Consider the following 27546-nt stretch of genomic DNA (forward strand, 5'->3'; position numbering starts at 1 on the left):
TTATGGGTGATGACACGACAAAAAGTCCGACCCATAAAGCATGGTAAATGAGACAGGGTCTGTGTTTCAAGACCGTGGGTTGCCGACATCCCCGTAGACCCTTGACGCACTGAGGACAGTCCGTCCTGGTTAACAGTCGCGCCAGTAGCCCCGTTCCTTCCCGCAGAGAGAGAGGGCGCACAGTGCAACGAGCACTCCACGGCCCCGGGAAGCGCTGAGGTCCGGGCGTGGGAACTAACGGTTGGTGCCGCGAGCCACCGTCACCACGGGCCTTTCCAAGCCGACCTAGAGCTGGTGCACTGGAGGAAATGCGATGCGATGGCCAATGCTTCTGGGATAATGTGGCCGGTAAAGCCCTATCCAAGAAACGCCTGGCTGGATGGCTTTGTGAGTACATCTCCCAAGCCTAGGCGGGAAGAGATCCTCCCATTGTGGTCTGCGCACACTCTACACATAGCGAGGCAGTGTCGGCGACCTTGTTCAGTGGGGTGAGTGTCGAGGACATAGGCCTATGTGTGGACATACTGTATGTATCACTAGCGAGGCGTCCAGGGGACGCACCCTATTTTTTCTCTGATAATGCTACATTGTGAACAACAAATATGTGTTGAAATCGGGAGGAGAGCTAGTTAACGTTAGCTGTTAGCTGCAGGACTGTGCTGCGTACCGGCTGCTAACAGCTAACGTTAACTATCTTTCGTCCTGCCTCTGTCAACACCGGAGGTGCCATTGATTTACATTATGATGCGTTCAGGCTCTATTCACTGTTTTTTACTGCGCTTTCAAATTTGTATTGAGAATCGTGAAATTTCACAGGTGTTGGTATCAACTGGTATTTTGACATCGCTATTACCCCTTTCCAACAATATTCCACGTTACCTCCTTCCGTTTTAATCCATGGTCCCCTGTTCCCAGAATATTATATATATAACCGGATTTTACTAAATTAAATTTTACCTCCTCCACTAGAGTCAACGTACTAAACGTCTTTTGAACATAAACATTGCAACAGCCAGTCTACATATCCAGCAATGAAACACACTCCTGTGTTACATGTGAAGCAACAGCATTCAGCAGAGGAAGTGTGACAAAGCTCTACCCCTCACCAGATTCACTTGAAACAAACCAGGAAACAGTTTTTTTATTCTTCCTCATTTTTGAGAGTCACACAGACTGAAAACCAGACGATCAGATTCACCTTCAGAACAAACTAACAACTTCATCTGAGTGAGTTCATCTACAGGAGAGAAAAGTGGAAAACTACAACACTGCTGCTTCAACCTGCTGACGCTCCACACACTGAAGGTGAGTTTGACTAAAAACACGACTCAAAGTGAAAGTAAATGTCAGTGAAGCTAGTAGAGGAGGGAGGGGAGCCATGACTGACTGTACTTTCTGTCTGCTGTGTTTTCAGCTTCACTCAGAGACTAAATGGCTTCCAGATCAGAGGAGGATCTCTGCTGTCCGGTCTGTCATGACGTCTTTAGAGATCCTGTTCTTCTGCCATGTAGCCACAGCTTCTGTAAAGACTGTCTGAAGAACTGGTGGAGAAAGAAGCAGACACGCGAGTGTCCAGTTTGTAAAACAATATCTTCAACGTCAGAACCACCTTTAAACCGGGCCTTAAAGAACCTGTGTGAGGACTTCTTACAGGAGAGAGATCAGAGAGCTTCAGAGGCTCTCTGCAGTCTGCACTCTGAGAAACTCAAACTCTTCTGTCTGGACCATCAGCAGCCAGTGTGTGTCGTCTGCAGAGATTCAGAAAAACACACCAACCACAGATTCAGACCCATCGATGAAGCTGCACGACAACACAAGAAGAAACTTCAGGAAACTCTGGAGCCCTTAAAGGAGAAGTTAAAGGTTTTTGAACAAGTTAAAGTGAAGTCTGATCAAACAGCAGAACACATGAAGGTCCAGGCCCGGAGCACAGAGAGGAAGATTAAGGAGCAGTTTAAGAAGCTTCACCAGTTTCTAGAAGAGGAAGAGGAGGCCAGGATCTCTGCTCTGAGGGAGGAAGAGGAGCAGAAGAGCCAGATGATGAAGGAGAAGATGGAGGCTCTGAGCAGAGAGATAGCAGCTCTTTCAGACACAATCAGAGCCACAGAGGAGGAGCTGAGAGCTGAAGACGTCTCATTCCTGCACAACTACAAGGCTGCAGTGGAAAGAGTCCAGCAGCGCCCCCTGCTGGAGGATCCACAGCTGCTCTCAGGAGCTCTGATAGACGAGGCCAAACACCTGGGCAACCTGACCTTCAACATCTGGAACAAGATGAAGGAGATGGTCTCCTACACTCCTCTGATTCTGGATCCAAACACTGCTCATCCAGAACTCATCCTGTCTGAAGATCTGACCAGTGTGAGAGAAGGAGAGAAACAGCAGCTTCCTGATAATCCAGAGAGGTTTGATGAACACATCTCTGTCCTGGGCTCTGAGGGCTTTAACTCTGGGACTCACAGCTGGGATGTCGAGATTGGAGACAGTACAGAGTGGTTACTGGGTGTGTCAGCAGAGTCTGTCCAGAGGAACAGAGGCATACAGTCTGGATTATGGTTTATAGGGTTCTCTGAAGGTGAATACTCAGCATGGTCACTACCAGATCCATCCACTGATCTCAGAGTCCAGAAGAAGCTCCAGAGGATCAGAGTGAATCTGGACTGGAACAGAGGAAAGCTGTCGTTCTCTGATCCTGATACTAACACACACATACACACCTTCACACACACTTTCACTGAGAAGCTGTTTCCATTCATTTGCTCTGCTGGTAAAGTGAATATATTACCACTGAAGGTCTGTGTGACAGTGGAACAGAGCAGTTAAAGAGGATGATTATATTCATCATGTTGTTTGTTTCTTAAGGGGAAAGTCACTGAATTGAACCTCTTAACCTGTACCTGTCCTCCTGCTGACTCATTATTCCAAAGAGATGTTTATTTTTGTTTTATTTAATGTTTTTTTAATTGTTTTCTTTTTGTTGTTGTTTAGTTGTTTTGTTTCAATTGTTGAACTTTTCATATGTAAAATTATTTCATTTAGTTTCTGATCTTCATGTTTGGTTTGTTTAGCCTTTTCTTTTTTATCAATACTGTTTCATTTTAGATTGTTCATCTTGATTTCTGCTGCAGTGCCTGTTCGGAGCGTGTGCCCGTTGCTTGTCCCCCAGATGTGCTGCTTGCAGTACATTAAAATCAATATTTAATTACATGAAATGTTTATAATATGTACAATTTAGGCATATGATATTATCCAAAATATATGTACAAGTTTCTATTTGATGTCATGAAGACAAGATGACTGAATGGAAAAAAACAGTTTAGTCAGAAGAGTAGTCGTAGTCGGGCTCAACACATGTGCAGTAAAATCTGGTCTGCATTCGCCGAAATTGAGCCAATAGCAACGAATTACTACAGCTCCAGTAACACTCTTTGATTGTGTTGAGGAAGATTTACAAGCAATGCTCACATGTGTTGATGGATGGTCTAAAAAGTGGATATTTTATATCAATAAAAAAAAAAAGACAAATTATGCATTTCGGAAAACCAGGTAGAGAAAGGAGTAGTTTTCAGTTTTGCGTTGGTGAGAAACAACTTGAGTTTACAGATAAATAGAAGTATCTTGGCTTTCTTTAGATGATAGTATGTCTTGTTTACATGGTGCATCAGTTCTAGCAGACTCAGCAAGTAGAGCATTGGGGGGTTTATAGGTAAAACTTAATGATGAGCGATATGGGTTATTCTACATATTCCAAACTGTATCAAACATGTGTTTGTCCTGTCTGTCCTGACTTTGCCAATATTGTGAACTAAATGAGGTTGAGAAAGAAATTTATTTTATTTTATTTTGTCCTTTGTATCATGATTTACGACAAATATTATTTAAAAAAAGTTAATGTTCCTGGTTTAGATTTGATAGGTATGGAGACTGGAGCCTTAATTGAATATCTTTTTGATAATGTTTTTGTATTTTCTGAATTTCTTTCTAAAGCATGGGACAGGAGAAGAAAAGCAACATACAATAGATAAATTCCTCCGACTCTGATGCCTTTTTTTGTCATGATTGGATGTGTGTATGTGTCTTGTGCTTAGGGGGCTGTGATTGTATATCTGTGACTGTTTATTTGTTGTGTTTTCATTGTGGGATGTATCCTGGAGCATTATTTGTGGGAGGTTCACGTGTGCGATTATGTCTGGATGATGTTTTATTTTCTGTTTGGATGATGCTGGTGTATTGTGCTGTTAGATGATGGTGGTCTAACATGCTGAAATGTTTGTTTCTTTTGTTGTTTGTTAATGTGTCTGAATAATCCCATGAGGGATGGGTTATGTAAATGACCAGACAAGAAAATAAATGATTCATTCATTCATTCATTCATTCATTCATTCATTCATACATACACTGCACATGTGTCATACCCCATAGCTCAAGACTGTGTCCCAGCCTCTTTAAATAAGCCTTGGCCTAACCTTAACTATCTCGCAAGAGTTTCGCAACTTGGGGGTTACCTTCTAGACACAACCAACATTTTACAAAGCTACAAACTGGAACTAAAAGATAACTGACACCACAGTGTAAAAGTGACGCAATAGCTCGAGACACAGGCTGAGACAGGGAGGCTGAAGACTATCAGATGAAAGCATCTCCTTTATTAATATTCCTTAATTTTCCTGAATGAATCATATCAAACGACTGACTGGAACTGAATTGGAACATATTGTCTTTACTTCATACTGTATAATCCACAAATGATGAGAAGCGATGGCATGACTTTAGGGTAACACTTCATTTTTCAGGTCCGCAAATTTCATGGTAATTAGGTCGTAATTAGCAAATAACCTTTGGAATTACTGCCAAATTACCCCAATATTTACCTTAAAATTCATCAAAAATTACGTTATTATAAACATTACTTAATAATTATATTCCGCTACTTCCCAATAGCTGGTAATTTATTTAATATATTTCCAGGAAAAGAATACAAAGTTAAGTGATATGCTTCATTTCCATGTCTGCTGATAAATAGATGATAATTGGCAAATAACTTACTTGAAATTTCTTTAAAAAACTCCCTGAATCATCACATTAGCTACCAGGTTACATTTGTGTAATCAATAAGTCACACAATGGTGAGATTTGTGTCTGATCAGAAGTGTCTTCTATTAGTTTTGGTTTTCCACCTCCGATGAAGAGCAGCACACAGCCGCTTCTCAAGCCTGAGGGCCCTATTTTAACCTTTATATGCTATTGTAGCATATAATTATTAAATAATGTTTATAATAAAGTAATTTTTGATAGATTTTGAGATACATTTTGGGGTAATTTGGCAGTAATTCCAAAGAAATTTCACATAGATTACTTGCTAATTATCACCTAATTACCATGAAATGTGCAGACCTGTAAAATGAAGTGTTACCGACTTTAGTTTAACATCTTTAATTTCAGCAGGTAAACTGCAGTCTGGAGGTCTTTTTAAATGTTGTGTAATGAGGAGAAGAACCTGCAGCAGGACTTCTTTTGATGATGTTTTATCGCCATCTGCTGATCAAAGTGTGTTCAACTGAACGGGATGAAAATATCTGTATAATAATTGTTGTTTTGATGTGATTTTAGCTTGTCAGCACTGCGCTGCCATCTCTAATCTTAATTTTGACTGGATGTATTATTTTTATTAATGTAAAGCACTTTGTGATTTTGTATCTGAAAGGTGCTATACAAATAAACTTTACTTACTTACCAAAAGTACTCATTATGCAGAATGGCCCATTTCAGAATAATATATAGTATATCACTGGATTAAAATTATTGCTGCATTATAGCACGATCACACATGTGCGAATGCAGGCGAGTGACCATCGCCTACCGAGGCGATTTTCCAACTGAAAGTTCACCAAAGTTGAACTCCACACGAATGTGAAGATGTGAATTTGCTTCGCAACCGGAAGTGAATGTTTTTTCATCTCTTCGCTCGTATAGAATGGAAGTGAACGGGAGGTGAATGTTAATTTAGTGCATGTGTGACTGTGCCTTTAATGTGTTCATCACTTTAATGTTGCAGCTGGTAAAGCTGGAGCTCATTTTACTTACTTTATCCTACTGTTGGGCAGCTTGAGAATAAAGTTTAAGTTTAGCCCACTGACCATGTGTAATGGCATTTTGTGTGCATCATGGAAGACGCTCCGTACAGATGTAAGTTCCGTGTGACTACCCGTTTGTCAACATTTACTCATAAACTACTCAGACAAAGATAGATATTTAATATTGTCATAAAGACATTAAAAACTTAAAAGTTACATTGTATTTAGAATAAAAAATACGTATGTAGTCTAGAAAATGATAGATATGTTCATTTGATTGTAAAGTGTTGTATATAAAAACCAAGCAGCTCATAAACAGAGTTAAAAACGAGAAGATGTTTAGGCCTACAAAAAAAAAAATAAGAAGTTGGGAGTGCTATTTTTCTCCATAGGCTTAGGTTGCCACTTCCTAAAGATGCTGATATAAAACCATGGTTCTAACTCACACAGGCCGGCCTCTACTGGTTAATCCTCCAATCACGAGCATGAATTCGCCCACTGAAAATTTGCATAAGCTGGCCATCCAATCAGTAAGTGTCAACCCGAATATGTGCGGACCCCACAGTATATACAGTAAAGGTAGCACACATGTCCGCTATCTTTTTTCTTTTCAGTGAACAGCGATTTGCCCACTGACTGCTCATCTCCACGGATAGAGTCGCAGCTTCAAGAACCTCGTCAGGGCCTGTCATGTCCCGGCCTGATCGCCGGGACGGATCCTTACGACGCCTGCTTCGAGTGCCTCAGTGCAGACGATGCAGAGAGCAGAGTTCGGCAGCCACCAGCCTTCTGAGCGCTGCCCAAGATTAGACACTAGCAGCGGTAGGATCACTTCTGACGCTTCGATGTGATGTTTCGTTGAAATGAGAGCGAGCTGGAGTTTGAGATCCATGTCGTGAAGTCCTCAGTGCCTTTGGTCATCACTGAGACACCAGTTTCATCTGCCGATGATTGCGATGACGACAATATGTCATCGGTGTCTGGATACCTCAGCATCCCGTGTAAGGCCGGCGCCGACATCTCTCCGCCAGGACTTCCCCTAGTGATGAGTTTGTTTTTTGTCTCCTTAATGAAAACCAAAGTCATCTTGCCCCTCCTCGAGGCCATTGGTGAAGGGTTCCTTTGAGTCTCTGGAGTTTTGATATTTGAAGGTGGGTCGTTGTATCGACTGTCTGTATGTGTCTCATGCAGCTGAGTTGTAATGGGTAAGGTGAATCAGGTTCTCATTATTAATCACGATCATTTGTATCCATCACATCACTTTCTGATCCATCAAAACCAAGCAATTTTCCATGATATCCCTTACATATATTATTCTTTACTGTACATGCTGCCCCTTTCCCTCGATGTTCCATGGTCCCCCATTCCCAGAATACTCCCAGGATTTTACTTAATTATATTTTATCTCCTCCACTACATTCAACCTACATTCAAAATTCTTTTGAACATTTAGATGTTGCATCAGCCTGCTGCTCACTATCAGTTTACACATCCATTAATAAATCATGTGTTACATATGAAGCAACAACATTTAGCAGAGGAAGTCTGGCAACGCTCCATCCATCATCAGACTCACCCAAGAAAAATCAGGAAACAGTTTGTTATTCTTCCTCACTAAAGAGAGTCACACAGACTGAAAACCAGACGATCAGATTCACCTTCAGAACAAACTAACAACTTCATCTGAGTGAGTTCATCTACAGGAGAGAAAAGTGGAAAACTACAACACTGCTGCTTCAACCTGCTGACGCTCCACACACTGAAGGTGAGTTTGACTAGAAACACGACTCAACGTGAAAGTAAATGTCAGTGAAGCTAGTAGAGGAGGGAGGGGAGCCATGACTGACTGTACTTTCTGTCTGCTGTGTTTTCAGCTTTACTCAGAGACTAAATGGCTTCAAGATCAGAGGAGGATCTCTGCTGTCCGGTCTGTCATGACGTCTTTAGAGATCCTGTTGTCCTGTCATGTAGCCACAGCTTCTGTAAAGAATGTTTGAAGAGCTGGTGGAGAGAGAAGCAGACACGCGAGTGTCCAATTTGTAAGAGAAGATCTTCAAAGGAAGAACCACCTTGTAACCTGGCCTTAAAGAACCTGTGTGAGGCCTTTTTACAGGAGAGAGATCAGAGAGCTTCAGAGGCTCTCTGCAGTCTGCACTCTGAGAAACTCAAACTCTTCTGTCTGGACCATCAGCAGCCAGTGTGTGTCGTCTGCAGAGATTCAAGGAGACATACTGACCACAGATTCAGACCCATCGATGAAGCTGCTCAGGATCACAAACAGGAGCTCCAGAAATCCCTGAAGCCCATTCAGGAGAAACTGGAGCTCTTTGAACAAGTTAAAGGAAACTGTGATCAAACAGCAGAACACATGAAGGTCCAGGCTCGACGCACAGAGAGGCAGATTAAGAAGCAGTTTAAGAAGCTTCACCAGTTTCTAGAAGAGGAAGAGGAGGCCAGGATCTCTGCTCTGAGGGAGGAAGAGGAGCAGAAGAGTCAGATGATGAAGGAGAAGATGGAGGCTCTGAGCAGAGCGATAGCAGCTCTTTCAGACACATTCAGAGTCACAGAGGAGGAGCTGAGAGCTGAAGACGTCTCATTCCTGCTCAACTACAAGGCTTCAGTGGAAAGAGTCCAGCAGCGCCCCCTGCTGGAGGATACACAGCTGCTCTCAGGAGCTCTGATAGACGAGGCCAAACACCTGGGCAACCTGACCTTCAACATCTGGAACAAGATGAAGGAGATGGTCTCCTACACTCCTCTGATTCTGGATCCAAACACTGCTCATCCAAAACTCATCTTGTCTGAAGATCTGACCAGTGTGAGACGAGGAGAGGAACAGCAGCTTCCTGATAATCCAGAGAGGTTTGATGAATTTGTCTCTGTCCTGGGCTCTGAGGGCTTTAACTCTGGGACTCACAGCTGGGATGTCGAGGTTGGAGACAGTACAGGCTGGTTACTGGGTGTGTTAGCAGAGTCTGTCCAGAGTAAGGGACGCATACAGTCTGGATTATGGTTAATAGGGTTCTATAAAGGTAAATACACAGCAGAGTCACCACCAGCTCCACCCACTTATCTCAGAGTCCAGAAGAAGCTCCAGAGGATCAGAGTGAATCTGGACTGGAACAGAGGAAAGCTGTCGTTCTCTGATCCAGATACTAACACACACATACACACCTTCACACACACTTTCACTGAGAAGCTGTTTCCATTTATTATCACTGATGGTAAACTGAATATATTACCACTGAAGGTCTGTGTGACAGTGGAACAGAGCAGTAAAAGAGGATGATTATATTCATCATGTTGTTTGTTTCTTAATGGGAAAGTCACTGAATTGAACCTCTTAACCTGCACCTGTCCTCCTGCTGACTCATTATTCCAAAGAGATGTTTATTTTTGTTTCACTTAATGTTTTTTTCATTGTTTTATTTTTGTTGTTGTTTAGTTGTTTTGTTTCGATTGTCGACGTTTTCATATTTAAAATTATTTCATTTAGTTTTTGATCTTCATGTTTGGTTTGTTTAGCATTTTCTTTTTTATAGATACTGTTTCATTTTAGATTGTTCATCTTGATTCCTGCTGCAGTGCCTGTTCGGAGCGCGTGCCCGTTGCTTGGCCCCCAGATGTGCTGCTTGCAGTACATTAAAATCAATATTTAATTACATGAAATGTTTACAATATGTACAATTTAGACATATGAAATTATCCAAAATATATGTACAAGTTTCTATTTGATGTCATGAAGACAAGATGACTGAATGAAAACACAGTTTAGTCAGAGGAGTAGTCGTTCTATTTAAGGTGGACATGTCAGTTTTAAGGTGGATTTATCAGTTTAGGTTCAGACTCTATGTAATGTATTATAAAAGATTTCAGATAAACGAACAGGTCCATAATCGGGCAATTTGATTATTTTTGGGACTTCATAAATATGCGCTTGTCTTGGCGAGAACTTATTGTTTATTTAAGAAAGATTCAAAATGTGAAAAATGTGTTAAATATAATTTGCCTAAAAGTCAGAGGTCAATTTTTGCACAGTTAAGATGTGCTATATTACCACTACACATTGAAACAGGGATATACAGAGGTGCAAATGAAGATGAAAGGCTGTGCCAATATTGTGAACTAAATGAGGTTCAAATTAATTTTATTATATTTTTTCCTTTGTATCATGATTTACGACAAATATTATTTACAAAAGTTCATGTTCCTGGTTTAGATTTGATAGGTATGGAGACTGGAGCCTTAACTGAATATCTTTTTGATAATGTTTTTGTATTTCCTGAATTTCTTTCTAAAGCATGGGACAGGAGAAGAAAAGCAACATACGATAGATAAATTCCTCCGACTCTGATGCCTTTTTTGTCATGATTGGATGTGTGTATGTGTCTTGTGCTTAGGGGGCTGTGATTGTATATCTGTGACTGTTTATTTGTTGTGTTTTCATTGTGGGATGTATCCTGGAGCATTATTTGTGGGAGGTTCACGTGTGCGATTATGTCTGGATGATGTTTAATTTTCTGTTTGGATGATGCTGGTGTATTGTGCTGTTAGATGATGGTGGTCTAACATGCTGGGATGTTTGTTTGTTTTGTTGTTTGTTAATGTGTCTGAATAATCCCATGAGGGATGGGTTATGTAAATGACCAGACAAGAAAATAAATGATTCATTCATTCATTCATTCATTCATACGCTGCAAATGTGTCATACCCCATAGCTCAAGACCGTGTCCCAGCCTCTTTAAATAAGCCTTGGCCTAACCTTAACTATCTCGCAAGAGTTTCGCAATTTGGGGGTTACCTTCTAGACAAAACCAAAATTTTACAAAGCTACAAACTGGAACTAAAAGATAACTGACGCCACAGTGTAAAATAGATGCAATAGCTCGAGACACAGGCTGAGACAGGGAGGCTGAAGACTATCAGATGAAAGCATCTCCTTTATTAATATTCCTTAATTTCCCTGAATGAATCATATCAAACGACTGACTGGAACTGAATTGGAACATATTGTCTTTACTTCATACTGTATAATCCACAAATGATGAGAAGCGATGGCATGACTTTAGGGTAACACCTCATTTTACAGGTCCGCAAATTTCATGGTAATTAGTTGATAATTAGCAAATAACCTTTGGAATTACTGCCAAATTACCCCAATATTTACCTCAAAAATTCATCAAAAATTACTTTATTATAAACATTATTTAATAATTATATTCTGCTATTTCCCAATAGCTGGTAATTTATTTAATATATTTCCAGGAAAAGAATACAAAGTTGATTGATATGCTTTATTTCCATGTCTGCTGATAAATAGATGATAATTAGCAAATATCGTCTTTGAAATGTCTTTAAAAACTCCCTGAATCATTACATTAGCTACCAGGTTACATTTGTGTAATCAATAAGTCACACAATGGTGAGATTTGTGTCTGATCAGAAGTGTCTTCTATTAGTTTTGGTTTTCCACCTCTGATGAAGAGCAGCACACAGCCGCTTCTCAAGCCTAAGGGCCCTATTTTAACCATTATATGCTATTGTAGCATATAATTATTAAATAATGTTTATAATAAAGTAATTTTTGATAGATTTTGAGGTACATTTTGGGGTAATTTGGCAGTAATTGAAAATAAATTTCACATAGGTTATTTGCTAATTATCACCTAATTACCATGAAATTTGCAGACCTGTTAAATGAAGTATTACCGACTTTAGTTTAACATCTTTAATTTCAGCAGGTAAACTGCAGTCTGGAGGTCTTTTTAAATGTTGTGTAATGAGGAGAAGAACCTGCAGCAGGACTTCTTTTAATGATGTTTTACCGCCATCTGCTGATCAAAGTGTGTTCAACTGAACAGGATTAAAATATCTGTATAATAATTGTTACATGTTCAATTCATATTTATATAATTTGATGAACATTTCACCACAATTGTTTAACTTCAATCATTTTATTATTCTCAATATTAATATTATTAATAATGTTTTATTTTTTCATCTGGTGCTTAATTTAATTTATTTTGCATATACACTAATCCATATATAAACACATTCCAAATATACTGTAACCACTATGAAACTTTGATTTGGATAATCAGTAAACAGCACTATTGGTTTTGCATTACATTACATTTATGCACACTGGTTTAATAGCTTTCTAAATGTGATGTTTTATTATCTGCATATGGGTCTATATTTTTCTACTCATAACTGTTCTTGTCTTTCTTTGATATTCTCGTGCTGCTGTAAAGCTAAATTTCCCTCCTGGGATCAATATAGTTTATTGTCTTTACTTAGTATTAATATTATTTAACATGCATATCAGATTACAGCTGATTTTAGTTCATTAAAGATTCTTCTGAAAACATCCTTTTTTCATAAGTCTGTTTTTATTTCATAATTTTTCCAAATGACACTTTTATTCATAATGTCTCTTTTCACAACAGCTGCGTTGTCACTAGTCAGCGCCCCCCTCCATCCTCAGACAATAACAATAAAGGAGAAAAATACCTTCATGAAACAGAAACAGACTTTTGAAAAAGATTATTAAAATAAAGATTTCTGTAATTAAAATAAAATGAGCTCCAATAAAACTTGGAATGATGAAATAACAATGAGTTTAGTTTGAATATTATGTTAATTAATGATGGATTTAACTCCAAAGGAAGTTCAGTGACATTTTCTCCTCTGATGTGAGCTGTTCAATAATCTGTTCACACAGCTTTTTCCTGTTAAAAGGTTTTTTTTGGTTAAGTTTTTCCTCATCCGATGAGAGGGTCGTACTGTAAAGGACAGAGGGTGTCGTATCCTGTACAGATTGTAAAGCCTCTTTTTTTGTGATATTTAGTTTTACAAACAAATTTACTTGACTTGACTTTTCAATCATCTTTTAACAGAGCTGATCGGAGAGTTTCTTTGTCTTCATGTTGGAGGTTTTGTCCTGATAAAGTTACAGGTGCATTCATACCACAATCACCCTTCACCAACCACAGGTGATCTCCATTTAACTAATGATGTGATTTCTAAAGCCACTCGGCTGCACCAGTGATGATTCAGGATTTATGTTTCACAGAGGTGGAAGAAGAACTCTGATCTTTTACTTAAAAGTAGTAATAGCACACTGAAATACTCTGTTACAAGTAAAAGTCCTTCATTCAAAATTTTACTTAAGTAAAAATAAAAAAGAATTAGAATCAAAATATACTTAATGTACCAAAAGTACTCATTATGCAGAATGGCCCATTTCAGAATAATATAAAGTATATCACTGATTAAAATTATTGGTGCAGCTTGTAAAGGTGAAGCTCATTTTAATGACTTTATTCTACAATATAGTCAATATCAAATATACTCGTCTAGTCTAGAAAATGATAGACGTGTTCATTTGATTGTAAAGTGTTGTATAAAAACCAAGCAGCTCACAAACAGAGTTCAAAACGAGAAGATGTTTAGGCCTACAAAAAAAAATAAGAAGTTGGGAGTTTTATTTTTATTCTGCAATATAGTCAATATCAACTTCGGCTGGTCGGCACATACACACAGATATATATATTAGTCTATGGTATGTAGGTATACAGCTGTTTTAGATTAATGTTTATATTGATTTAAAAATCCTTCATTGTGGGAATGCTGATTCAGCATTCCCAGTATTGTTCTTCTAAGGTTTATTCAACTTCAACTATTTCTTCCGTACGTTTTTTGGCCTTTAACTAGTCCTGCATACTTTCAGCTACAGAAACCGTTCAACTATCAAAATATTCACCTCTTTAAGGACATTACTGCTATATCTTGACTTGTTTCAACTATTTATACTTTTTAAAATATTAAGCTTTTTCCAAATTTTTTTTACAATGTAACTCAATGGAGAAAATCTTCAAATCCTCTTAAACCTACTCCACTTTGAAATGCTACTGCTTCCGCATACTTTCAGCTACAGACTTCATTTAAACTTTAAACAGGTTACAAGTCCTTGAACTATTAAGCTATGATTCAGCTTTTTGATAACTTTTACAGTTTTTCATTTATCTCAGTTTACGTTTTATGAAATTCTCAGACCATTTCAGATTTTATAATGGGTGTGTATTGCGTGGGTCGTTAAGGGCTAGAGTGTGTGACATCATCGTTAGAGTGCGGGAAAGCTTTGAAATCTTTTGACAATGGCACTTTTCTAACCTGCTCCCATGATCCCATTTTTGACTCCACACACAAAAAAAACGACCTCAATGCGTTTGACAGAGACGCTTCTCTCTGATGATGACATTATTTTGCCAATTGGACTCACGTTTTTTGTCTGAGAGACACTTTTATGACATGTATGTCTCTGGTTAACTCCTATTATAAACTGTCTCACTGAGGGTGCTCCATGGCAACCTTTGATTGCTGCAGACAGCTGATTCACATTAGCCAATCAGAGCAGGCTGACTAACACACACACTCGCGCGCACACACACACACACACAAACACAGAAGGTTACTGTATCTTAACAGGGAACTCAGGACAAGTTTTTTTTTTCAAAATAAAATCTCTACAGAGTAACTCTATCTACTATATTTTGTCTAACGACTTACAGTTTTAAATGTTTTAGCTGCTACTACTACTACAACTATTACAATACTACTACTGTTGCTGCTGCTACTACTACTACTACTACTACTACTGCTACTACTGCTTCTGTTCCTACTGATTCTACTACTACTACTACAGCTGCTGCTCCTTCTGCTCCTAATACTAATACTGTTGCTGCTGCTGCTGCTACTACTACTACTACTACTACTACAGCTGCTGCTCCTTCTGCTACTAATACTAATACTGTTGCTGCTGCTGCTGCTACTACTACTACTACTAGTAGTACTACGGCTGCTGCTCCTTCTGCTACTAATACTAGTACTACTACAGCTGCTGCTCCTTCTGCTACTACTACTACTACTACTACTACTATTGCTACTACTACTGCTACTACTGCTTTTGCTACTAATACTACTACTACTACTACTACTACTACTGCTACTACTACTACCAGTGATGTTACTACTACCACTACTGCTACTATTACTACTGCTCCTGCAGCTGTTCCTGGTGCCTCAACTACTACTACTACTACTACTGCTCCTACTCCTTCTGCTACTACTACTACTATTACTACAACTCCTACTGCTACTTTCCACCCAAATACCACTTTCTGTGTAACAACTTATAGATTTTAAAGGTTCATTCAGTGAAAATACTATTTCTGTCCAAGCACTTATAGTTTTAAAGGTTTATTTCACCCAAATACTACTCTCTCTCTCTCTCTCTCTCTCTCTGTCTCTGTTTGTGTTTAGCAATGCGGTTCATCTGTCTGATATACATACAAAGCATTTCTTCTTTCCGCCTATTCAGGAAAATTCAAATTTACCACTTTTGACAGTATTACAGTTTAGCTTCCAGCTTTTTTAGCAATGTATTTCAGCTCTTAGCTTCTTTAGCTAATGCAGTTCAGCTTCCAACTCTGCCAGTTATACATTTCATCTTCTAGGGTTTTCAGCAGTGCAGTACAATGCACTTGAGCTTTAACATTTTTAGGCAAGTCATTTCACATTTCTTCATTTTCAGCAAAGCTTTGCAATAAATTTCAGCCGTCAGCATTCCCACGCATTTTCAGCAGGAAATGCATTTTCTAGTTTATTACAATATTCACAACTTTAATGTTATAAAAGCGTAGAAACGTGGATTATTATTTTAATGTTAGAAGCCTTAATAAGAGTTTAGTAATCTTTGTTGGTTTAGGGACGGCATACGTCTAAAATTGTGGTTGTTGAAGTCTCGCATGCGTACGTCTACAACTGTGTGTCTGCGAGAGGCTCTGCGGCTCTGCAGGGGGATGATAATAGGCTCGTTGGAGATGAACTGCGCCTGGCCTGGAAAGTAGACGAGATCAGGCGGCAGCAGGGGGTGGTGACTAAAAGCTGCGGTCAAGTCAGACAGTTTCCAGCCGATTCAAGCAGCCAGCACAGAATTTACAGGAAGTCACTGAATAAGTTACTTCCTGTTAGATCAGATCTGTAGGCTACTTGTATTTTTCAGACCACGTTGGGATTTATTTATATTTGTTTGTAAATATATGTGGAAATGTTTGTGTGTCTGGCATTGGATTGTGTGTTATATATAGTGTTATATATAGATAACCTTCATTATTATAACAATTATTATCAACCACACAAGATATGTTTGTTAACAGATGAAACCTTCATTGCACAACATGAAACTAATACAATCTAGCGTTAAATATTACAATTACAAACAAAGTTGTGACTTTCTACAACACGTGGTGTTTGCTGTCAAAACTAAGAGCCAATCAGCTCATTGATCAGGCGCGAGCCAGGCATTTCCCATAATGCCCTGATCATTGATCAGGCGACAGCCAGGCATTTCCCATAATGCCCTGATCATTGATCAGGCGACAGCCAGGTGTTTCCCATAATGCCCTGGGGTCTTGCAGTCGGTGGAGAACAACTGCGGCGCCTGGCTCTAAAAACTGCGTCCGCCTCGATCTCGTGAGGTTATCGTTGCCCACGTGTGCATGACGTCAGAGCAAGTCGTCATCAAGTCAGACACAAATCTAACTGGCATGCATTGCACGGCGATCGGCGGTGATCGATTCAGCACAGGCCTGGCTCATCTTCAACGAACCTATTGTGAGAAGCAACAACATTCAGCAGAGGAGGTGTGACTAAAGCTCCACCCTCACCAGACTCACCTGATAAATCAGACAAACCAGGAAACAGTTTGTTATTCTTCCTCACTAAAGAGAGTCACACAGACTGAAAACCAGACGATCAGATTCACCTTCAGAACAAACTAACAACTTCATCTGAGTGAGTTCATCTACAGGAGAGAAAAGTGGAAAACTACAACACTGCTGCTTCAACCTGCTGACGCTCCACACACTGAAGGTGAGTTTGACTAAAAACACGACTCAACCTCAAAGTAAATGTCAGTGAAGCTAGTAGAGGAGGGAGGGGAGCCATGACTGACTGTACTTTCTGTCTGCTGTGTTTTCAGCTTCACTCAGAGACTAAATGGCTTCAAGATCAGAGGAGGATCTCTGCTGTCCGGTCTGTCATGAGGTCTTTAGAGATCCTGTTCTCCTGTCATGTAGCCACAGCTTCTGTAAAGACTGTCTGAAGAACTGGTGGAGAGAGAAACAAACACATGAGTGTCCAATTTGTAAAACAATATCTTCAACGTCAAAACCACCTCGTAACCTGGCCTTAAAGAATAGAGATAGCAGCTCTTTCAGACACAGTCAGAGCCACAGAGGAGGAGCTGAGAGCTGAAGACGTCTCATTCCTGCACAACTACAAGGCTGCAGTGGAAAGAGTCCAGTTGAGCCCTCTGCTGGAGGATCCACAGCTGCGCTCAGGAGCTCTGATAGACGAGGCCAAACACCTGGGCAACCTGACCTTCAACATCTGGATTAAGATGAAGGAGATGGTCTCCTACACTCCTCTGATTCTGGATCCAAACACTGCTCATCCAGTACTCATCCTGTCTGAAGATCTGACCAGTGTGAGACGAGTAGAGGAGCAGCAGCTTCTTGATAATCCAGAGAGGTTTGATGAACTCTGCTCTGTCCTGGGTTCTGAGGGCTTTAACTCTGGGACTCACAGCTGGGATGTCGATGTTGGAGACAGTACAAAGTGGGTACTGGGTGTGTTAGCAGAATCTGTCCAGAGGAAGGGACCCATACAGTCTGGATTATGGAGAATACGGTTCTCTAAAGGTAAATACTCGGTACGGTCACTACCAGATCCATCCACTGATATCAGATTCCAGAAGAAGCTCCAGAGGATCAGAGTGAATCTGGACTGGAACAGAGGAAAGCTGTCGTTCTCTGATCCTGATACTAACACACACATACACACCTTCACACCCTCTTTCACTGAGAAGCTGTTTCCATACATTAGATCTGCTGGTAAACTGAATATATTACCACTGAAGGTCTGTGTGACAGTGGAACTGAGCAGTTAAAGAGGATGATTATATTCATCATGTTGTTTGTTTCTTAATGGGAAAGTCACTGAATTTAACCTCTTAACCTGCACCTGTCCTCCTGCTGACTCATTATTCCAAAGAGATCTTTATGTTTTGTTTCACTTAATGTATTTTTCATAGTTTTCTTTTTGTTTGTTTCTTTATGTAAATTGTTTTCTTTTAGTTTCTGACCTTTATGCTTTTTTTTATCATTTTCTTTTTTATCGATACTGTTTTCATTTTAGATTGTTCATCTTGATTCCTGCTGCAGTGCCTGTTCGGAGTGCATGCCCGTTGCTTGGCCCCCAGATGTGCAGCTTGCAGGACGTTAAAATCAATGTTTAATTACATTAAATGTTTACAATATGTACAATATGGACATATGAAATTTTCCAAAATATATGTACAAGTTTAAATTTGATGCTATGAAGACAATTTTTTTCATTCTATTCCCTTTTCCTTTAGTTTCATCATCATTCAATTATCCTCTGTTAGTAGTTTAGTCATGTAGTTATTCAAATAAACATTAAAGAACTTGGTTATTAATGTGTGTGCATATAGAACAACTCAGTACACTATGCCGAAGAACTCCGTAGCACCCCCGAGGTTATGAGACTCAATTGATTAAAGTTTTCCCAATTTTTACAAAATTGGGTGATGCCTGGTTGAATACTCTTATTAAAACTGTTAGGCTATGATAGGACCAATTGCTGGCTGCCATTTATCTTCAATATTAGCACAAATGTAATTTCCGCAACATGTCTTTACTGCAACTGCTTTAGGTACCAAAATGTATAAAAAGAATATTATTGCAAAGTTGCGGTCAGAACGTTTAGTATAAGAACAAGTGATGAAAATTGTAGAAAAAGAAACATGTATTCTACTAATAGCTGTTGTTGTCTAGTATTATTATTATTATTGATATTAGTAATATTATGTACTTAACCCTTTACCATACATAATAAATTACAGTAGTAGTTCATTAAAGATTCTTCTGACAGCATCATTTTTCATAAGTCTGTTTTTATTTCATAATTTTTCAGAATGACACTTTTCATAATGGCTCATTTACCGGCCCCTCCATCCTCAGCCAATAATAATAATAATAATAATAATAATAATAATAATAATAATAATAATAAAAGGAAAAAATGCCATCATGAAACAAAACAAGGCTTTGAAAAGTACTTTTTAAAATAAAGAATTTTGTAATAATATAAAAATGAGCTCCAATAAAATTTGGAATGATGAAATAACATTTCATAACCGTGAGTTTAGTTTGAATATTATATTAAATTATTTACCTTTCCATTTCTTCATGACTGATCAACTCCAAAGGATGGAGTTGATCTGAGAGTTTCATGTTGGAGGTTTTGTCCTGATAAAGTTACAGGTGCATTTATACCACAATCACCCTTCACCAATCACAGGTGATCTCCATACAACTAATGATGTGATTTCTAAAACCACTCAGCTGCACCAGTGATGATTCAGGATTTATGTTTCACAGAGGTGGAGGAAGTACTCTGATCTTTTACTTAAGTAAAGATAGTAAAAGCACACTGAAACACTCTTTTACAAGTAAAAGTCCTGCACTCTAAATTTTACTGAAGTAAAAAGTACAAAAGTATTAATATCAAAATATGCTTAAAGTACCCGAGGTGACCGTACCTTTCAAGCTGTCACACCCAATTTATGGAATGCCATCCCCCTATCGCTGCGATCCCGAGACTCCTGGGACATTTTTATGGAGCAGCTGAAAATGTTTTTATTCAGTCAGACTTTTGTTAATCTGTCTGAATAACTGCTCCATTTTACTTATTGCTTTTACTGGCCTTTAATTGACTATATTCGGAACTTGTTACTTGTTTATGTGTCTCTGTCCTCATTTGTTTGTTTTGATGTGATTTTAGCTTGTCAGCACTGCGCTGTCATCGCTGATCTTAATTTTGACTGGATGTATTATTTTTATTAATGTAAAGCACTTTGTGATTTTTTATCTGAAAGGTGCTATACAAATAAACTGTACTTACCAAAAGTACTCATTATGCAGAATGGCCCATTTCAGAATAATATATAGTATATCACTGGATTAAAATTATTGGTGCATTATGGCAGGAGGTGAATGTTAATTTAGCGCATGTGTGACTGTGTCTTTAATGTGTTCATCACTTTAATGTTTCAGCTGTTAAAGCTGGAGCTCATTTGACTTACTTTATCCTACTGTTGGGCAGCTTGAGAATGAAGTTTAAGTTTAGCCCACTGACCATGTGTAATAGCATTTTGTGTGCATCATGGAAGACGCTCCGTACAGATGTAAGTTCCGTGTGAAAACCCGTTTGTAAACATTTACTCGTAAACTGCTCAGACAAAGATAGATATTTAATATTGTCAAAAAGACATTAAAAACTTAAAAGTTACATTGTATTTAGAATCAAATATACTCGTCTAGTCTAGAAAATTATAGATATGTTCATTTGATTGTAAAGTGTTTTATATAAAAAACCAAGCAGCTCATAAACATCAGAGTTAAAAACGAGAAGATGTTTAGTCCTTCAAAAAAAATAAAAAGTTGTGAGTGTTATTTTGTATCCATAGGCTTAGGTTGCCACTTCCTTTAAGATGCTGATATGAAACCATGGTTCTAACTCACACAGGCCGGCCTCTACTGGACTCTATGGGTAATCCTCCAATTACCACCATGCATTCACCCACTGAAGATTTGCATAAGCGTAGCCAGCCAATCAGAACGTACCAACCCGAATACATGAGGACCCCACAGTACCTACAGTAAAGGTAGCAAACCTGTCTTTTCTCTTTTCAGCAAACGGCGATTTGCCCACTGACTGCTCATCTCCACGGAGAGAGTCGCCGCTTCAAGAACCTCGTCAGGGCCCGTCATGTCCCGGCCTGATCGCTGGGACGGATCTTTACAGAGACCATGCAGAGAGCCGAGTTCAGCAGCCACCAGCCTGCCGAGCGCTGCCCAAGATTAGACACCAGCAGCGGTAGGATCACTTTATTCTCTCCTTTTTGCAGTATTTGGTGAGTAGAGGGCTGTCTCATGCCTCTGTTAAAGGGTATACAGTGGCCATTTCTTTCTGCTACGAAGGTTTTGGCGATAGACCGGTCTTTGGCCACCCTCTCATAAAGCGGTTCCTGCAGGGGGTCAGGAGACAACGCCTGGTGATGCGTGCCACCTCCCCACAGTGGGAAATGCCATTGGTGAAGGGTTCCTTTGAGTCTCTGGAGTTTTGATATTTGAAGGTGGGGTCGTTGTATCGACTGACTGTGTGTGTCTCATGCAGCTGTTTTCTATGGTACCCCTTCAATGAATTATTCTATGGGACCCATTCCATATTACCCCTTACATAAATTATTCCTGACTGTACATGCTGCCCTTTTCCCTCAATGTTCCATGTTTCCCCATTCCCAGAATATTCCCAGGATTTTACAAATTTATAGTTTAACTCCACTACATTCAACCTGCGTTCAAACTTCTTTTGAGCATTAACATGTTTCAACAGCCTGCTGCTCCCTATCAGTTTACACATCCAGTAATAGATCAGAACGTTGGCATGAAACACACCCCCGTGTTACATGTGAAGCAACAACATTTAGCAGAGAAGGTCTGACAAAGCTCCACCCTCACCAGTCTCACTTGAGACAAATCAGGAAACAGTTTGTTATTCTTCCTCACTAAAGAGAGTCACACAGACTGAAAACCAGACGATCAGATTCACCTTCAGAACAAACTAACAACTTCATCCGAGTGAGTTCATCTACAGGAGAGAAAAGTGGAAAACTACAACACTGCTGCTTCAACCTGCTGACGCTCCACACACTGAAGGCGAGTTTGACTAAAAACAAGACTCAACGTGAAAGTAAATGTCAGTGAAGCTAGTAGAGGAGGGAGGGGAGCCATGACTGACTGTACTTTCTGTCTGCTGTGTTTTCAGCTTCACTCAGAGACTAAATGGCTTCCAGATCAGAGGAGGATCTCTGCTGTCCGGTCTGTCATGACGTCTTTAGAGATCCTGTTCTTCTGTCATGTAGCCACAGCTTCTGTAAAGACTGTCTGAAGAACTGGTGGAGAGAGAAACCAACACGCGAGTGTCCAGTTTGTAAGAGAAGATCTTCAAAGTTTGAACCACCTTGTAACCGGTCCTTAAAGAACCTGTGTGAGGCCTTCTTACAGGAGAGAGATCAGAGAGCTTCAGAGGCTCTCTGCAGTCTGCACTCTGAGAAACTCAAACTCTTCTGTCTGGACCATCAGCAGCCAGTGTGTCTCGTCTGCAGAGATTCAGAAAAACACACCAACCACAGATTCAGACCCATCGATGAAGCTGCACGACAACACAAGAAGGAACTTCAGGAAACTCTGGAGCCCTTAAAGGAGAAGTTAAAGGTTTTTGAACAAGTTAAAGTGAAGTCTGATCAAACAGCAGAACACATGAAGGTCCAGGCCCGACGCACAGAGATGAAGATTAAGAAGCAGTTTAAGAAGCTTCACCAGTTTCTAGAAGAGGAAGAGGAGGCCAGGATCTCTGCTCTGAGGGAGGAAGAGGAGCAGAAGAGCCAGATGATGAAGGAGAAGATGGAGGCTTTAAGCAAAGAGATAGCAGCTCTTTCAGACACATTCAGAGCCACAGAGGAGGAGCTGAGAGCTGAAGACGTCTCATTCCTAGACAACTACAAGGCTGCAGTGGAAAGAGTCCAGCAGCGCCCCCTGCTGGAGGATCCACAGCTGCTCTCAGGAGCTCTGATAGACGAGGCCAAACACCTGGGCAACCTGACCTTCAACATCTGGAACAAGATGAAGGAGATGGTCTCCTACACTCCTCTGATTCTGGATCCAAACACTGCTGGTCCAAAACTCATCCTGTCTGAAGATCTGACCAGTGTGAGACGAGGAGAGAAACAGCAGCTTCCTGATAATCCAGAGAGGTTTGATAAACACTGCTCTGTCCTGGGCTCTGAGGGCTTTAACTCTGGGACTCACAGCTGGGATGTCGAGGTTGGAGACAGTACAGGCTGGTTTCTGGGTGTGTCAGCAGAGTCTGTCCAGAGGAAGGGATTCACACGGTATGGATTATGGGAAATACAGTTCTACGGAGGTAAATACTCAGCATGGTTACTACCAGATCCACCCACCAATCTCAGAGTCCAGAAGAAGCTCCAGAGGATCAGAGTGAATCTGGACTGGAACAGAGGAAAGCTGTCGTTCTCTGATCCTGATACTAACACACACATACACACCTTCACACACACTTTCACTGAGAAGCTGTTTCCAATCATGGGCACTGTGGATAAAGTGAATATATTACCACTGAAGGTCTGTGTGACAGTGGAACAGAGCAGTTAAAGAGGATGATTATATTCATCATGTTGTTTGTTTCTTAATGGGAAAGTCACTGAATTTAACCTCTTAACCTGCACCTGTCCTCCTGCTGACTCATTATTCCAAAGAGATGTTCATTTTCGTTTCACTTAATATTTTTTTCATAATTTTCTTTTTGTTGTTGTTTAGTTGTTTTGTTTCGATTGTCAGCCGTTTTCATATATAAAATTATTTCATCTAGGTTCTGATCTTTATGTTGTTGTTTTTTTAGCCTTTTCTTTTTTATCGATACTGTTTCATTTTAGATTGTTCATCTTGATTTCTGCTGCAGTGCCTGTTTGGAGCGCGTGCCCGTTGCTTGGCCCCTAGAAGTGCTGCTTGCAGTACATTAAAATCAATGTTTAATTACTTGAAATGTTTACAATATATACAATATAGACATATGAAATTATCCAAAATATATGTACAAGTTTAAATTTGATGCTATGAAGACAATTTTTTTCATTCTATTCCCTTTTCCTTTAGTTTCATCATAGTTCAATTATCCTCTGTTAGTAGTTTAGTCATGTAGTTATTCAAATAAACATTAAAGAACTTGGTTATTGATGTGTGTGCATATAGAACAACTCAGTACACTATGCCCAAGAACTCCGTAGCATCTCCGAGGTTATGAGACTCAATTGATTGAATTTGGAAGTTTTCCCAATTTTTACAAAATTGGGTGATGCCTGGTTGAATACTGCTATTAAAACTGTTAGGCTATGATAGGACCAATTGCTGGCTGCCATTTATCTTCAATATCAGCACAAATGTAATTTCCGCAACATGTCTTTACTGCAACAGCTTTAGGTACCAAAATGTGTAAAAATAATATTATTGCAATGTTGCGGTCAGAACGTTTAGTATAAGAACAAGTGATGAAAATTGTAGAAAAAGAAACATGTATTCTACTAATAGCTGTTATTGTCTAGTATTAGTATTATTATTATTATTGATATTAGTAATATTATGTACTGAACCCTTTACCATACATAATAAATTACAGTAGTAGTTCATTAAAGATTCTTCTGACAGCATCATTTTTCATAAGTCTGTTTTTATTTCATAATTTTTCAGAATGACACTTTTCATAATGGCTCATTTACCGGCCCCTCCATCGTCAGCCAATAATAATAATAATAATAATAATAATAAAGGGAAAAAATGCCATCATGAAACAAAACAAGGCTTTGAAAAGTACTTTTTAAAATAAAGAATTCTGTAATAATATAAAAATGAGCTCCAATAAAACTTGGAATGATGAAATAACATTTCATAACAATGAGTTTAGTTTGAATATTCTATACAATTATTTACCTTTCCATTGCTTCATGACTGATTCAACTCCAAAGGATGGAGCTGAACAGAGAGTTTCTTTGTCTTCATGTTGGAGGATTTGTCCTGATAAAGTTACAGGTACATTTATACCACAACCACCCTTCACCAACCACAGGTGAGCTCCATTTAACTAATGATTTGATTTCTAAAACCACTCGGCTGCACCAGTGATGATTCAGAATTTATGTTTCACAGAGGTGGAGGAAGTACTCTGATCTTTTACTAAAGTAAAGATAGTAATACCACAGTGTAGAAATACTCTAAGTCTTGTGTACAACATGTACTTAAATAAAAGTACAAAAGTATTAACATCAGATATACTTAGAGTACCAAGTACTAGACCCATTTTAATGCAATATCACTGCCTGTGGATGGCGCTCTGCTCTTACATTCACAGCTGCCTGTTCATCTCACAGCAAGCGCTGCCCTCAGAGGTGGTAAACCTGTTCACTCACTGTTTTATATATGGTATGCTGCTACAATTATACCAGTAGTTATTAAAAGTTACTATAATTATATATTAAAAAATAAAAAAAATAAAAAGTTTATAAAAAAGTTAATTTAACTATATATTAATATGACGATAACCATCAGTAGAGTTGCTTTCATAGATAATCTGATTTAAATAATTTACCTTTAATTTATAAACTCAAATATCAAATTAATTGATTGTTTCAATCCAAATATATACCTATGATATCATTACTGCTTATCATGCAAATGTTAGTGTTCAAATGACAAAATGCTCTTTTTTCTTTTAACAGTCAGAAAAACAAAAAACAGTTGTTAGTTTTAGTCTATATTTTTAAGTTTTGTTTTTAGGTGTCCATATTTAATATTTAACTCATTACCAGTGGTGGTAGAAGTAGTCGTTATTCAGAATAATATATATTATATTCTTGGATTATAGTTGTTGATGCATTAATGTGTTCATCACTTTAATGCTGCAGCTGGTAAAGGCTCATTTTAATTACTTTATATACTGCTGGGTAGCTTGTGAATTTCCACCAGGGGTCAATACATTTGTATCTTAATCTTTAATATTACATGATAATTTATTTGTTAATTATATTTTGTATTGTGGGGTGCACGGTGGTTAGCACTGTCGCCTCACAGCGAGAGAGTTACAGGTTCGAATCCGGCTCGGGGACACTATTGTGAGTTTTGGGATTAAATGGTATAAATCAGCCTGATGGTCTGTAGACTGCATCCTTGTACCAGCAATCAACACAACAGCAATTGTATACTCATAGTAGTACTTGCAGTAGTGATGACAGAAATATGAACTCAAGTAGCAGAAATTGTGGTAACAGTAGCAGTGTTAATATATTAACTGTAATAGCAATAATAGGAGCCGTAACACAATTATTTGTTGTAGTAGTAGTAGTAGTACTACTATCACTCAGGGCCAGCTCTAGCCCTTTTGGTGCCCCATGGCGAAATTTCGGATTTGGATACAATTTACACTTTTATTAACAAATAAGGGCAGCCGGGCAGAAGAAGTAAGATAAAGAGTGTCAGAGGTTTAAAAGTGTATTTCTTTCTTTATTTCTTTATTTGTTCATTTGTTACCTCAATGCAGAAAATGAGGAAGGGCGACCACCGGCATTTATTTTTTAATTACAAATTATTATTAATATTATTATTAATATTATTTTATTCATTTATTTATCTACTTATTTATTTTTTAGAGGGTGACCAGCGCCCCCCAGAAGTTGGCGCCCTAGGCGACCGCCTATATGGCCTATGCCATAAGCCGGCCCTGATCATACTATAGCAGTAGGAGTAGTAGAGGTGGTATGCTTTCCATTTACAACTGTACGTAGATGTAAACATAAAAGTTTAGCAACAGTTAAAGTAACTGCATCATTTATTAAATTAATAGTTTACTTAAGGTAGTAATTACCTCTTAATTAACAGTTCAACAATTAACCTTGTCTTACTTTTAACCCCTGGAGAGTCATTAAATATCTGTGTGTGGAACAACAGCTCTGCAGTCTTGCCCTCAGACCCTGAATGTGAACATATGCAGCCAGATGTAAACCGCAGCCGGTCCTGCGTAACTCGACCCCGAAGTTTGCCAGAACAGATCCATCATCATTTACGCCCTGCTGAGCGCTGTTTGTCTCAGCAGCTCCCCGCCTGCTAAAGGTCAGAGCATAAGAGACTGTTTAGTGGCTCTGAGCTGCGTATGAAAGGCCGGCCTTGACGGCCTCGGCGGCAGCGGAGCGAGAGGCTGAGAGGAAATGAGCGTGAAATGAATGTCACATTGAAATCAAAGGCAGGGAAGATAAATGGTTGGATATGGTTGGAAATCACCTGGACCGGGGGCAAGAGAGACACAGAGAGGGCGATGGATGGATGGATGGATGGATGGATGGAGGGAGGAGTAATTATTAGTGATTGAGCAGCTTCCCCCTCGTGTGTTTCATTAGGAGTGGGCTGTCCACACACAATCTCTTCTCTGTTGGGCCGTGCCAGAGCCCGGCAACTCCGGTTTATTTGACCATCTGAAATCTTAACAGTTAATACCTGTATATTTCCAGCATAATATTGTCTCTGGCAGAGATTGCCAGAAAACGTATCCCCGTGAAAATAAACGGCTGCATTCGCATGCCAGGTAACACAAGGGCCATGTGCTGCAAAATTGAGGGGGCAGATAGAGAGGAGGTGGAGAGGGAGGGAGGGAGGGGAGGCCAGACAGGTGAGGTGAAGAAGAAGAAGGAGTAAGGATGAAAAAG

At 39.3% G+C, this 27546-nt stretch overlaps 3 protein-coding genes across 4 annotated transcripts; all 3 read left to right on the plus strand.

The window, feature by feature from the left end:
• The first annotated feature begins 1165 nt into the window (after nucleotides 1-1165).
• LOC141768812 (zinc-binding protein A33-like) lies at nucleotides 1166-12440 on the plus strand. Of its 2 annotated transcripts, XR_012594219.1 has the most exons (3): nucleotides 1166-1305; nucleotides 1415-3811; nucleotides 10206-12440. XR_012594219.1 is itself a non-coding variant. In XM_074637190.1 (2 exons), the coding sequence occupies exon 2, from the start codon at nucleotides 1432-1434 to the stop codon at nucleotides 2818-2820; it is 1389 nt and encodes a 462-aa protein (XP_074493291.1). In that variant the 5' UTR covers nucleotides 1166-1305; nucleotides 1415-1431; the 3' UTR covers nucleotides 2821-3873. The 2 variants fall into 2 exon arrangements, 1 of the variants encoding a protein (XP_074493291.1); XM_074637190.1 differs by lacking the exon at nucleotides 10206-12440 and having other exon boundaries at nucleotides 1415-3873.
• LOC141768804 (E3 ubiquitin-protein ligase TRIM39-like) lies at nucleotides 7963-12440 on the plus strand. The gene has a single exon (XM_074637179.1). The coding sequence runs from the start codon at nucleotides 7963-7965 to the stop codon at nucleotides 9358-9360; it is 1398 nt and encodes a 465-aa protein (XP_074493280.1). The 3' UTR covers nucleotides 9361-12440.
• A 9576-nt stretch (nucleotides 12441-22016) lies between these two features.
• Nucleotides 22017-23550, plus strand: LOC141777321 (nuclear factor 7, ovary-like). The gene has a single exon (XM_074651464.1). It carries the CDS (start codon nucleotides 22064-22066, stop codon nucleotides 23450-23452), a length of 1389 nt encoding a protein of 462 aa, XP_074507565.1. The 5' UTR covers nucleotides 22017-22063; the 3' UTR covers nucleotides 23453-23550.
• The last annotated feature ends 3996 nt before the right edge of the window (nucleotides 23551-27546 follow it).

This window comes from Sebastes fasciatus, chromosome 1 (genome assembly GCF_043250625.1).
Source record: "Sebastes fasciatus isolate fSebFas1 chromosome 1, fSebFas1.pri, whole genome shotgun sequence".
In the NCBI taxonomy this organism is placed as follows: domain Eukaryota; kingdom Metazoa; phylum Chordata; class Actinopteri; order Perciformes; family Sebastidae; genus Sebastes; species Sebastes fasciatus.